This window comes from Rattus norvegicus, chromosome 5, assembly GCF_036323735.1.
Source record: "Rattus norvegicus strain BN/NHsdMcwi chromosome 5, GRCr8, whole genome shotgun sequence".
NCBI classification, from domain to species: domain Eukaryota; kingdom Metazoa; phylum Chordata; class Mammalia; order Rodentia; family Muridae; genus Rattus; species Rattus norvegicus.
The window spans coordinates 66,364,688-66,377,272 of NC_086023.1; the positions used below are offsets into that span (position 1 = coordinate 66,364,688).

General features: G+C 49.6%; 1 protein-coding gene across 1 annotated transcript in view; it reads left to right on the top strand.

Annotated features, from left to right (window-relative positions):
* The window catches only part of Col15a1 (collagen type XV alpha 1 chain), a 105,627-nt gene that overhangs the window by 67,142 nt on the left and 25,900 nt on the right, over positions 1–12,585 (top strand). The window contains exons 15-22 of the mRNA NM_001100535.2: positions 4,250–4,285; positions 4,644–4,784; positions 4,982–5,047; positions 6,378–6,413; positions 6,500–6,583; positions 8,158–8,223; positions 10,004–10,039; positions 12,393–12,455. Of these exons, the coding sequence (NP_001094005.1) occupies positions 4,250–4,285; positions 4,644–4,784; positions 4,982–5,047; positions 6,378–6,413; positions 6,500–6,583; positions 8,158–8,223; positions 10,004–10,039; positions 12,393–12,455 (528 nt within the window). The remainder of the gene's footprint in view (positions 1–4,249; positions 4,286–4,643; positions 4,785–4,981; positions 5,048–6,377; positions 6,414–6,499; positions 6,584–8,157; positions 8,224–10,003; positions 10,040–12,392; positions 12,456–12,585) is intronic.

The window sequence follows — 12,585 nt, forward strand, 5'->3', positions numbered from 1 at the left end:
TTACTGATCCTGACAGTCTCACGCCAATCAAGTTGATAGTTAAAATTTATCATCACAGAAGCTAAACTACAGGACAGGCATGGCGGCTCACACCTTCAGTCCCAGTGCTGTGGAGGGAGAGGCCAGAGCATCTCTAAAAGTGTGAGGCTACCCACGTCTGCATAGTAGGTTCTAGGCCAGCCAGGGTTACATGGTGAGACCTTGTCTCAAAGTAAGAATCACTTTTTAAAAAATATAGTGAAATACGATCTTGTGACACGCAGCACTGTTGTGACTCATTCCGGTGTAGAGTTGATCTCGCCATAGTTTCCCAGCCGTGACCACACCTCTCTACTGGGTGGAATTCCAAGAAGGTGTCTGGACTCAATGCATACAAGTTCCTTCTGGCTAAGGAGTGGCGTCTGCTACTGTCTCATTTCGGAAGTTCAGTGTATTTCCTGAACTATGTATCACATCTCTCAATTTTTACCCTATTCGTTCCTGAAAATTCCAGTAAGGTAGATCCTTCCTGGTTAATCTGCTCATGTTCCAAACTGATGGCCACCATACCTGAGAGGCAGTAGACTGGACCTAAGCCCTACCCTTTTCAAGCTGAGTAAAATCACGAGGTGGGGGGAGTGCAAAGACTGTGGTGGCTTCTCTCGATCTGCTACAAGATCCATTTGTCTTAAATGAACTTGAGAAAGCTATCGGAAATAATGCAGTGTCCCCCTGTCACGATAGAGTTCTCTAACCGGGATCAATCGGAAGTACAGCTGAACCTTTTCAGAGTCGGGGCAACCTTAGGTATGGTTCACAAGAGCCCTGCTGCTGGTGGTTAGATGTGTGGCTGGAAATAGATACTTTTCTTAAGCATGTACCGGAGCAGACAGCGTGCAGTGTCTAACTGCTCATGCCGAAGGGGAACAGAAATAAGAAACTGCAGCTAAATAGGGACTCAGTAACTGGGGACACGTTTCTGCCCCAGGTCACACACATTTGCTCGGTTTGCCCCTGGTGGCCATTGGTGAAGGTGTGGGGAGGAATGGGGATAAGGGTGGGAGTAAGGGTATGAGGGAGTGCTGTCTTTGAACATGACTACTTACTCAGCTTAGTGGTCCATTTCCTTGTGTCTCAGCCAGGACATCTCTGATGGCTTCTGGGCTAGGGGGCATTTGAGCTTCGATAGGACCTGCTACGGAGGGTTCTGACTGACAGTTTGGTACACTCCAGCATGCTCTCCCTGCTCTGAGAATCTGGTGCCACCTCCAACAGTCTTAACACTTTTCCTGCTCACATCATTAGCCTAAGAACTGAGCAGGGGTCTCCCAACCAAGGAGCTGTTAACTGAGATGTGGGGCCTTTTCTCTATACCCTACACATGCCAGGCACCTGTCTCCCTTCAGCACTGCTGGACAGCGCACACCAGCAGAATCCTGAGTCTCTCCACAGGGAGCTCCCAGGGGCGAGGAAGGTTATCAACAACCACTGAGCAGAGAGCACAGACAGAGAAGCCTGGTGGCTCGACTGTGTGCTGGGCTCTCCAGGGATGCTCTCACCTTTGCCATTTACCTGAAGAACTTTGGGTAGGCTCATCCCCAGGAAACATTCCCAGAGCCAGCTGGAAGGAACCTGAACAAGTATTCAATTCCTGCCTTCCTCCCTGTGTCTTGGCAGAGCCGTGGGACAAGAAAGTGTGTTGGGCTCAGATGGGAGGCCGGAGAAGCTCTGCCTTAGGCAGGTTCTGAGTAAATTTGTAGTTCTAAAAGTAGTCAAGGTGGACACCTTTCATTGCTTCCTGTGTCCCATGCTTCCTCCTCAAATATTCTTGAAGGATGATATACATCTCTGTAGTGTTTTCAGAGCGGGTCTGTGCACAGCAAACTTTCCAGATTTTGGCTGTTTAAAATTTTCTGTTGGCCTCATGTGGGGATGCTAGCACTGAGGAAGCAGAGGGAGGTGATCTCATTGTGTTTGAGGCCAGCCTGGTCTATCTGGATAGTGGATTCCAGACCGCACACGATGTGATCCTGGGCTATTTGGTTGTGTGTGCAAGTTTAGGGGTGAACCCATTTGCCCCTGGGATCTGAAGGTGAGCACCCTGTTACTGAGGATGAGCTCAGATTTCGCCCCCAGTCCCAGCCGACCCAGAGCCACCGCCTTTTCCCTTGGCAGGTTTTAGGAGTCGCTTTCCTTTGCTCAGTGTATTGGAATCCCTTGGTGCATTGTCTCTGGATGTGGATTCTTTAAAACGTGTATTCTCCCACTTGGTACTAAAGAGCCTTGGGGTGGAGTGGCGTTTAATCTGGAGACCTCTGGGTTGTGGAGCTTCTGTGTTTTGTTTATCCAGAAATGTTTGGCGTAGACCTCAGCCTTCTGCTAAGGCCAAGCACAGGGATGCCCAGTTACTGTTTACTCACATGCTGCTGGCTCTGTTCTCTTTATTCTGTTTGACCAGTAATTAGAATTCCTCATTATCCTCTGAGCTCTGTTTGACCATCCTTTCTATGTCTTTTATTCGTTTGTGCTGCTTTTCAGAGCAGTTCTGTATCCTGGTCTTTGATCTTCTCTGTAGTATTTCTCTTCAGGGTGTGTCTTTTCTCTTAGTCCCACAGAGTTCTTCATTTCAACCACCAGAAGTTTTTACAATCCCGAATTTGTTCTGTTTCATAACCACTGTTCTCATAACAGTTTGTTCTTGCTTTGTGATTCTGTAGCGTTGTCCCTTCTCTCCCTGAAAGCATCCGTGTTCTTGTTGCGTTATGTTCTATGTGCTATCGTTGACTTTGTCTCCTTCACAGTGTTGCCTTTCCTCAGATCTGGGGATTCTTTCTTTGTGTTTGCTTTTAAAATTGACATCTCATTTAGTGTCTAGGCCTCCATCACATAGGGTGCCTCAGTAACTGATCTTCATGGAAGCCCATGGGTCTTTTAGGCTTCCAGAGCCCTGCCCTCTCTTTGCTCCTGAACATAACTCTTACTGTTCTTGTGGTATGAAGGCACCCCCAGTGCTCCTGGCAGGGGTGTGCCAAGAAGGTAAGGGGAGCTGGTGAGGGTTGACAGCTGTCCTGTTGTAGAAACTCGGCCTGTCTCCCTGCTAGAGGATCCCGGGGCATCCCTACTTCACGCTTCCTTCAGGGTTAGCCCTGCTCCCTCTCTCCACCCATTCTATGCACACTCTTGCTTTCTCCACCACCATGCAGGGCATTTCAGTCTCTGCAGCTCCTCTCTGAGGCTGAGGCCTGCTTAGTTCCCAGTTTCACTTTGGCATTTCAGGCCAGGGGATGTCTGTCTTACTTGAGGATTGGTCTTACAGACTCACCACTTATCCTAGGGGTGATGAAGTTGTTATAGACTTACCACCTGACCTAGGGGTGATGGAGGTTGTTGCTATGCATGGGATCTTCTAGCCCAGGAACGGGACAAGGAGAGATAGAGTCCTTCACTGCTGGCATGTCATTGTATGTGTCACAGCTTCGGTGTGGTCACACAATAGCTGGGCTGTCTCCTGCAGGAGAACAGCCTTCATTAGTCTCACAGTTTCAGGGGTTCAGGTCCAGTTACCTAGCTCCAGCGTTTGGTCTGGTCCATGGCTGAGACAGAATCAGGGCAGCAAGATGACGTAGCAGAACAAAGCTGTGAACTCTCTTGGCAGTCAAGAGCAAGGTAGCGGTGTGGGTGCAGTGCTAGCCGGCTCCCTGTTCCTTCTAACTTGGCCCATGGACCCCCAGCCTATGGGATAGTGATACCCACATTTGGGGCAGGTCTTCCCCTGCTCCTTATTTGATACTCTTGGAGACTCCCCCAGAGACACACCCCGAAGTGTGCTTTACAAAATCTTCAACGTGCTTCTCATCCCAACCAAGTTGATAATCAGAATTAACCACTACTCCTTTCCTTGTTTAAAAAATTGGAAGCACCCCTTACTTCTGTCATGGCAGGAGGTGGGGGAGGGGGCAGCTGCCTCGGTGTGAGTCTCCAAGAGACTGCTTTGATCTCTCCAGCTTCGTGCCAACTGCCTTCGTTTAATCTCGAGGAAGAGGGCTTGGTTAATTATTGAGAAGTAGGCTTCTCAAGATTTGGGCCTGACTTGTTCAGTTGACTGATACCTATGGCAATGCGCTCAGACTGGAGACATCAGCCAAACCCAGACAGAACAAGCCTGTCGTCATAGCCTGCTATTCACTCGTCTACAATTCTGCATTTTTTTTTCCTTTGAGCAAGCCTAGTGCGATGCATCCTAATTGGCCCCTGTGTTTGTGTGTTTCAGGGAGCAAGAGGACCTAACGGCTCCGTTGGCGAGAAGGTATTTGAGAATGGCTCTTCTCCCCTCTACTTCCCTCTCCAGTGTACCCCTGAGCCAGAAGAGTGAACCCACAAATGTCACAGAGCAGGGAGAAGCACTCCCCAGAGTGGAGGCTCAGGGAAGTTAGGCCAGCTGGGATGGTGGGGAGCCAACCCGGCAACAGTTCCTCCTTCCCCAGTACGCTAGTGAGCATGTCAGCCAAGGGAAATGCCAATTAGCGAGACAGCTGTTCTGTGCCATCAAGCAGCGCCCATCGGAGAATTTCTAAACTTAATTAGCTTCAAGGAGTCATTTTCCGACCCAGGTGCTCACACTGCTTCTTCTTGCAGCTGGTAACTATCCTGTCTTCTTCTTACAGGGCGACCCTGGCAGCCGAGGCTTACCAGGGCCCCCAGGGAAGAACGGAGAAGTTGGTATCCCTGGGGCCATGGGACCGCCGGGGCCTCCTGGACCCCCTGGGCCTCCAGGTCCGGGATGTACAACCAAGCTTGGATTTGAGGTACTTTTGCCCTTTCTGGAGCTGAAGAGTGATGGAGGGTAAAGATCACTGGAAGCCACAGTGGACTGGGCACTGACCCTGGGGTAGAGAGAGGTTTTGTGGAGTCCCCTGTGAGCTCCTCCCCCCCAGCATCCTGCCTAGCTCAACCAGGTGCCTGGAAGTGAATCTGAAATTCTTGCTTCTTCTTCTTCCCCCAGATTGAAGGCTCTGGGGACACCCAGCTGCTGAGCAAACCCAGAATCTCGGGACCCTCCTCTCCAAGTGTAGGTAGACTTTTATGAACCCTTTCATGAGGGCTGTCCTGCTGTTACCCCTGAGGGGAGGCTGTGGGGCCTCATTTCAATGGTTCACACTCACTAGGCCTCTAGCCCCAGACCTGTAAGGTACTCATGGCAGCTAGGAAACTTAATCATCACCAACTTGAGCATCTGTTTCATGGTTTCCTGTCACTATGTTAGATTCAGTTTGCCCCTATTTCAGTTTTTAAAAAAAAATGTGGCACTACCAGTTCCGTGGGTACCTGGGCAGTCACTTTCTCTAGTTCCTATGGCTCCGTGGGGCCATAGGAACTAGGGCAAATTATCTCAGCAGCTCCACGCTGGCCCCCATGGTACTCTCTAACCGGGCGGTCTGCGAGCCGTTCCAGCGTGGCACCCTGCCACACCGCGTTGCTTTCGCTCACAGTTCCCTTGGCGGGTCGTTACCATGCCAGGCACACACATCCCAATTCTGTGGTGGGCTTGGTGAGTCCCACCACCGCACCTTCTCTTGAACTCAATTAAGTGCCCACATGAAAGAACCCACTACACAATAACCTCTGACCCAATTGATAAGATATAATTTGCCCATCTGGACAGCACCAAATCCTGTACACATCCATCTCTTAAAATTAGTCATAGCAACCTGTATCTATGCGCAGAGAAGAATCTTAACATCTGCCGCCATGTTCTCCCAGTTTCTTCTCCTGCTTCTCCCTCTCCTTCTAAAACCTTTGTTCCCACCTCCCTTCCTTTTCATCCAATGACAGGCCTCGTTTTGTCTTGTCTGCCTTCATCTGCATGATGACATCAACCGACATGGCCCCTTTAAGAACTTGCCCCCTCCACTCGCTCATCCCTTGCAGGCACTGCCCTTGTCCCATATGAGACACCTTCATGAAGACCCTCCACTGGATATTATGATCATTGTCACATGGGCCCAGAGCCAAGTGCCCAGGGAGTGACTTCTTTTTTTTGTTTGTTTGTTTTTTTTTTTTTTTTTGGTTCTTTTTTTTCGGAGCTGGGGACCGAACCCAGGGCCTTGCGCTTCCTAGGTAAGCGCTCTACCACTGAGCTAAATCCCCAGCCCCAGGAGTGACTTCTAACACACAAGATATCTTCCTGCACACACGGGATCTAAGGCTAGGGTAGGAGGGCACTACCATACCGGGAAAGGACCTCTGTGGCTTGCTGACTTCTCTTCTGAGCCTGGATCCATCACCCAAACCAGCATCCACTGGAGAGCTTAGGAAGAGATAGCAAGAAGGTAGTGTGAGCCAACGAACGGGAGAAAAGCCAAAGAATGTCTCGTCATCTGTTTGCTTATTCTTGTCAGGGTCCCAAAGGAGAAAAAGGAGAACAAGGAGCCAAGGTAAGTTAGCCCATCAGAGGCAAGGTCTTTCTAGAGGGTTATGGAAGCATTATCCTTGGACCCTAACTTCTCTCTGCTGTAACTAGGGTGAACGGGGGACAGACGGAATCAGCACTATGGGGCCTCCTGGGCCCAGGGGGCCACCTGGACGTGTTGAGGTCCTGTCCAGTGTGAGTATCGCTCATGTGGAAGCTTTGCTGCATGCTTTCTGCTTCGCTAAGGGGGATAGCAGGTAACCTGTCACTCCAGGACTTTGAGGTTGGTGGCTATACAGGATGTCAGAGTCTGCACCTGTCAGCATGCTACCCTATCTGTTCCTACCCACTCCATGCCACCACACTCCTACATACCTTCAGAGTCTGCTCTTCTGCTGGGCAGGGTCAGGAGTCAGACAACAGCCTAGAAAGTACCGGAGTCTTGAGGAAGGCCCAAGTTAGTGCTCCAGAAAGGCTGTGAGTTAGTTAAGAAGCCAAGTCAAAGCCAGAGACACAGGCCTGAGATCACCTTCACTGCTGGGAGAGAGAGTACTGACAGCCTTAACCCGGTGGGAGACGCTGATTCCCGAATCCAGCCACAATATTGAGCTCACTAATTCCAGAGTCAGACAAGAGAGAGAAGGACGGTGCTGTCACGCTCTAAACTGTCATCAGAAAGCATCCTCCATCTTCCAGAGTGGGGGTAAAGAGACCAGGAGGAACCAGGGTTACGCCTCTGAGGACCGGTTCTTGTTGAGAGTTAGCTTCGGAAGAGCTCATTGGATGGCTCTTTGGGAATTGGTTTAAAAAAAAAACTATTAGTAGACAGATTCCAAAATTTCACTTGGAAAGCTCACCACATGGGTGAGCAAACCAAGCCTCTCTTCATTCTGACCCTCCATCCCCAGGGAGGAAGTAATGCACCCCCCATTCCCAGAGAGGCAGTCATGTATGGTTTCCAATTCCCCATTGATCCATATGGAAAAGCAAAGTCTTGGCAACACCTGTCCTTCCATGTGCCTCTTATCTTCTGCTTCTTCCTACCTGAGTGCCATTTAAACCTCTGTGTCTACCATCAACACCCTAATGCAGACACTCATGCCAAAAGAAAAAGTCCCAAAGACCTGGAAAAAGAGTGACCGTAGTTAAGAGGAAAGAGTATGATTTAAAAGTGCCAAGCCTATGGGGAGGGAAACAGACAATCTCGAGTGCTTGTGGGGGAAGTGTAAATTGCATGGCCCCTTTGGAGGGCTCCCTGACAGTCTGTTCAAACTAAAAATAGATGTCTTCCAGAATCGCACATGGGAAGCTCTACACAAGATGATTGAGTAGGAAAGGATGAGTTGAAGGGGAGGGTACAGGGCCTAATGCCATTTATCTAAAGTAACGACATACGTGAGCTATTACACACACACACACACACACACACACATGCACATGCACACACACACACGGGCACACACATGTATGAATGTATGTATGTATGTATGTATGTATGTATGTATGTACGTACATATACATATGCTTATAACTTTGAAAGAGAGAAGGAATTCATCTACAGGGTAATTTTAAAGTTAATTTAAAAGGAAAAGTGACAGGCAGGCTGGGGCTGTTTGACGGGGAGTGGGAGGGCTGGGTGTATTTGGCAGTGACTTTGGGGTCTGATCCATGTACTCCATCCTGGGTGACTTCAATTAAGGTCTCTTTGCCAGAAGCAAGGAGGAGCACTTGTCTTTCTTTGTCCTCACTGTGTAATTTTTCTCTTTCAGTCTTTGATCAACATCACCAATGGATCCATGAATTTCTCAGACATTCCTGAGCTCATGGGGCCTCCGGTTTGTATCTGCATCTGCCCTTGAGTGAGGTTTCTACCCAGAAGCCTCTGGAAAGTGTTGGGTTTTAGCTCTGGAAGCATACAGCCCGAGTCTGTCAAAGTCGGAATCGAGGAAGCCTACATCTTTGAGTTTTTTATAATTCAAGTTCTGTGGTGCAGAGTTGTGTTCAGGAAGCAGATATGTTCAGTCCTGTGCACCGGAAATCTGTGTGAGATTGGGAACCACTGCCTCCTGGTCCGTGTGGTGGGCCTGCATGTACCCGCTCAGTCTCACTTCTTAGAACGGGATTCTGCTAATGGGACATGGGAGCCAGAGGAGGATCGACACCCACTTCAGTCTTTCTCATGCCATTTTAGAGATGAAGAAATCAATATATGGGGACCTCACATGTCCCCCTCAAGGCTCATGATTGACAGGGTCTCAAAAGAAGGAAGGTGTTCAATAAACTCCCATGGCATCTGATGGGGACCAGGGAGGAGAAAAGAGTGGCCATGGGCCATGGTCTAGCCTCTTCTCTGAAGACCACTCAGAGCCCCCTGGTTCTCTTTCCAGACATTGGGGCAGCTTATGTGAGGTAGGGGAGATGAACGTACTTGGCACACTGTGGTACTTGGCAAGACACTCTGGAGTCATGTAAGATACATGCCTATGGCTGTGCAGAGCAGATGTTCACTGGGGGCAGCCCACTCTGCAGTAGCCAGGGACATCGACCATCCATGTTGTGAGGGAAGGACCTGGACTGTATCCCAAGGTTTCTGTAGCTTTCTGGAAGATGCCTCTGCCCCAGCTTTCTTCTATGGAGCAGCATCTGTGAGGCTCATCCACTCTGACCTCTTCTATGCTGTGTCCCATTGATTGCTACTGAAATGCATAATCCAAAGACCCAATATTCAAAGTCCAAGGCACTGGGCAAAAATCCATCCACAGGGGTCTTTGCTCTCCCTAGAACTGCTAGAGAGAGCTTTGGGGTGCTAGTGGGTGACAGCAGAACAAACATGAGCAGCAGCATCTCTGAGCTGCTGAACCCTAACCCAGTGGCTGTGGGTTAAGAAACTTGTTTCTAAATAGTTCTTTTTAAGCGTATTTAAATTTATTAACATTTTGTGTGTGTGTGTGTCCCCTTCCTTCCTATCTATCTATCTATCTATCTATCTATCTATCTATCTATCTATCTATTTATCTATCCTGTCAAACTTGTGTCCCTTTAATAACATCAACAACCTGGACTTGGCCAGAATGGGGGCTGTGACCCAGTGTGGTGAAGCACACACTTTGTCAGACCCTTTAAAAATTCCCATTCCCTTCATAAAAGTCTAGCTCCTAACATGGGCCCACTTCTGCCCCAGCCTTCAAGCCTATCCTCAAGCCCATCTTCAGAGCTGACTGACCCAGGTTCCCACACTGTCCATCCCTGCCCCTGCAAATTTCAGAGTCATCACTCAAAGACAGCTTCAGTGTTGACCAGGGGCAGGCCTGGGGAGTGACACAGACCTCTGGGTGCTTGAGGACAGATCCTGCCTCTACCGTTAGCCAGCTGTATGATTCCAAATGACACTTTCCCTTAGTGTAATCTTCTACAAAGTGGCACAGTGATCCACAGTGGGTGGAAATGGGCTTGGACCCTTGGCCAGTGACCCTGGGAGTGTCAGTGACTTACCTACGTTCCCATGCCATCCCTGCTGGATTTAACAGGCTCAGGCCTTTACCCTCCTGAGAGACTGTGGCCCGTGAGGTACAGTACTCCTGACTATGAAAACCCTTTGTCTTTGGTTTGTTGCAGGGGCCAGACGGTGTGCCGGGGCTGCCAGGGTTTCCAGTAAGTACTGCAGTGGCTAGCTTCCTCCTGGGCTCAGGGGCTGTGCTCATTCTGGTTCCCCTGAGATGCTCTTCCCTCCATCCCTCACGACCAAGCCTCAGCACCATTGCACACACTGGTATTTTTCGTACTCTCGCAGATGTGTCCCCTCCTTTGAGACCCATAGGGTTCACTTTTACCATCTTGTAGTAATTCTTTTCTGCCACAAGGGACAGATTTCTCCTGTGTGTATCTACTTTTATGATAGCTACAGAGGGCTGGGTCTTATGTCTCTACCCCTGGGCCAAACAGCCCTGAGCAGTAGCTGGGAGACTCTAGCATATCAAGCGATAGTCCCTCAAGATGTAGGAAGTCAGTGGTGCATGAGGACAGAGGAGAGCCATGGACTGGAATTAACAGCCTGGATGTGGCTTTATAGGAGGGCAAGAGCTTATGCACTAGACACCATCAGTTTTGCCTAGAGTTTGTGCCCATGCAGAAGGCCAAGAGCGGCTCAGGGGGGAGAGCTGCACTGCTTCTTTGAAACTCTGCAACTTGGAAAGGCCTGAGGTGCTGTGTCTGGAACAAAGGAAGGAAACAGATAAAAACACTGGAGGAGTGTTCTCCTGATGGCTGAACTACATAGATGGTCTCCTCTTACCTTTTCATACTTTCCTGAACTTTTAATACAATGAAGCTTTTTGACACTTTCCACGTGAGCATTAACTGTGAAGATGGTTTAGCAGAAGAAAGAGGCAGCAGGAAACAGCCTTGTGGTTGGTGGTGGGGAAGAGGTCTGGCCTCTTAGCTGCAGCCTCTAAGGTGGCTGCTTCAAGCCTGAGAGCACATTCTGGAACATTCCAATATGCTTTTGAGAGTGATTGTGTGCTCTGAAGGGGTCACCACAGAGAGTTAGAGAGCCTGTGTGAACAGGAGCCGGGCCACATGCCCCAGATGTGAGTCTTCATCTGACAGATTTGGCCCAGTGGTCCTTTACTTAAGATTATTTGAAAAGGGAAGACGAACAGAAAGTTCACTGCTAAACAATATCACTCAGATATTCTCAGGACGCTGCTGCGATGGATAACATACCCTTCCACCTATCTGTATGGATAACATACCCTTCCACCTATCTGGCTAAATAGCAATAAAGCAGTACAATGCCTTGGAGCAGTGAGCACCATGAGTGGATAAGTCACTGTCACAAATGTTCTGTGTCTGCTGGGGTCGAGGATCATGAATTCTGGCTGAAGTGTACGATTTGGCTCTACCGAGGGTGCCGGGCAGCCCGGCAAGGGGTGGGGAGCACAAGCTTTAGTGCAGGGGCAACAGGTCTGGTGTGAAGAGGTCAAGGGACTAGAGTAACCTCCATGGTGCGGGAGATGAAGTGTGAGTCCCAGCCAAGGCAGGCTAGGATGCTGGATCCCATCTTGTGAGGTGGATGTTGGGCCAGCAGGTAGAGGCTGTCCAGCAGCTGTGGATGAGTCAGCCCAGGGGAACCGGGTAAAAGCAGGTCCAGGTCTGTCCACCTGGAGGAAACCAGCGTTCAAAGGAGTTAGGCTGTCCAGGGGAGCAGGAACAGGCTCTACCGGGGAGTTCCAGCAGCAGATCTACCTCATATCACGGGAACCAGGGTCTCCTTATGGGATTCCCACTTACAATAATAAAGGAATTAAGAACATACGCAAGTGGAGGCACAAGGACATTTTATTAGCACTTAGAAAGAAAACCCAGGGTAGGCAAGCTGTAACTCTCACAGCTGCCTGAGGAGGAGAAGAGGGAAGAGAAACATGGAGATCAGCCATCTGGTGGCAGGAGACCACCCAGTGGGAACAGGGCTTTAGAAAAAGAACAAGGAAGCCAAATCTTTGATGAGGGACTTTAAAAGCATCCCTCCTTCCTCTCTGGCCAGCATCCTAAAGAAAAGGACAGGAGAAATAGACCCATCTGAAGAGAGGATAGATAGCTGACACCCCCCACACACACACACACTCCACCATCCAAGGACCTGGGGAGGAAAAGCACAGTCTTCTTAGGAGTGGATCCCTAGCCACTCCTTGAGGTGCCCCACTGGGCACCATTCTCCACAGCAAAGCTGGCTCTCCCAGCCTCCAACGCCCAGGCTTATCTTCTGCCCAGTTTCTTAGCCCGTTACAGTTAGGAAAAGATCAGAGCTAATCATGACTTCCGCCGGGTTGATAAGAGCTTGTTCTGACAGAAGGTCAGGGGAGAGACAGACACAGAGACAGAGAGAGAGAGACAGAGACAGAGGGAGAGAGACAGAGAGGCAGAGAGAGACAGAGACGGAGATGTTTTTCTGTTAGGGGAAAAAACTTTTAAGCATAACACAGTGCCCTCCATTGATTCTTTGCAGGGCCCCAGAGGACCAAAAGGTGACACTGGTGTGCCTGGATTCCCAGGTCTAAAAGGAGAACAGGTAGGGGCCCAGGTGGGGATGTGCTTGGAATTTGCTGGCCATTCCCTTTTGCCAACTGTTTCTTTCTGGAGACACAGTTCCTACAGTGCAATCCGGTGACATTTAAGATTCCTAACCATCACTACTCTCT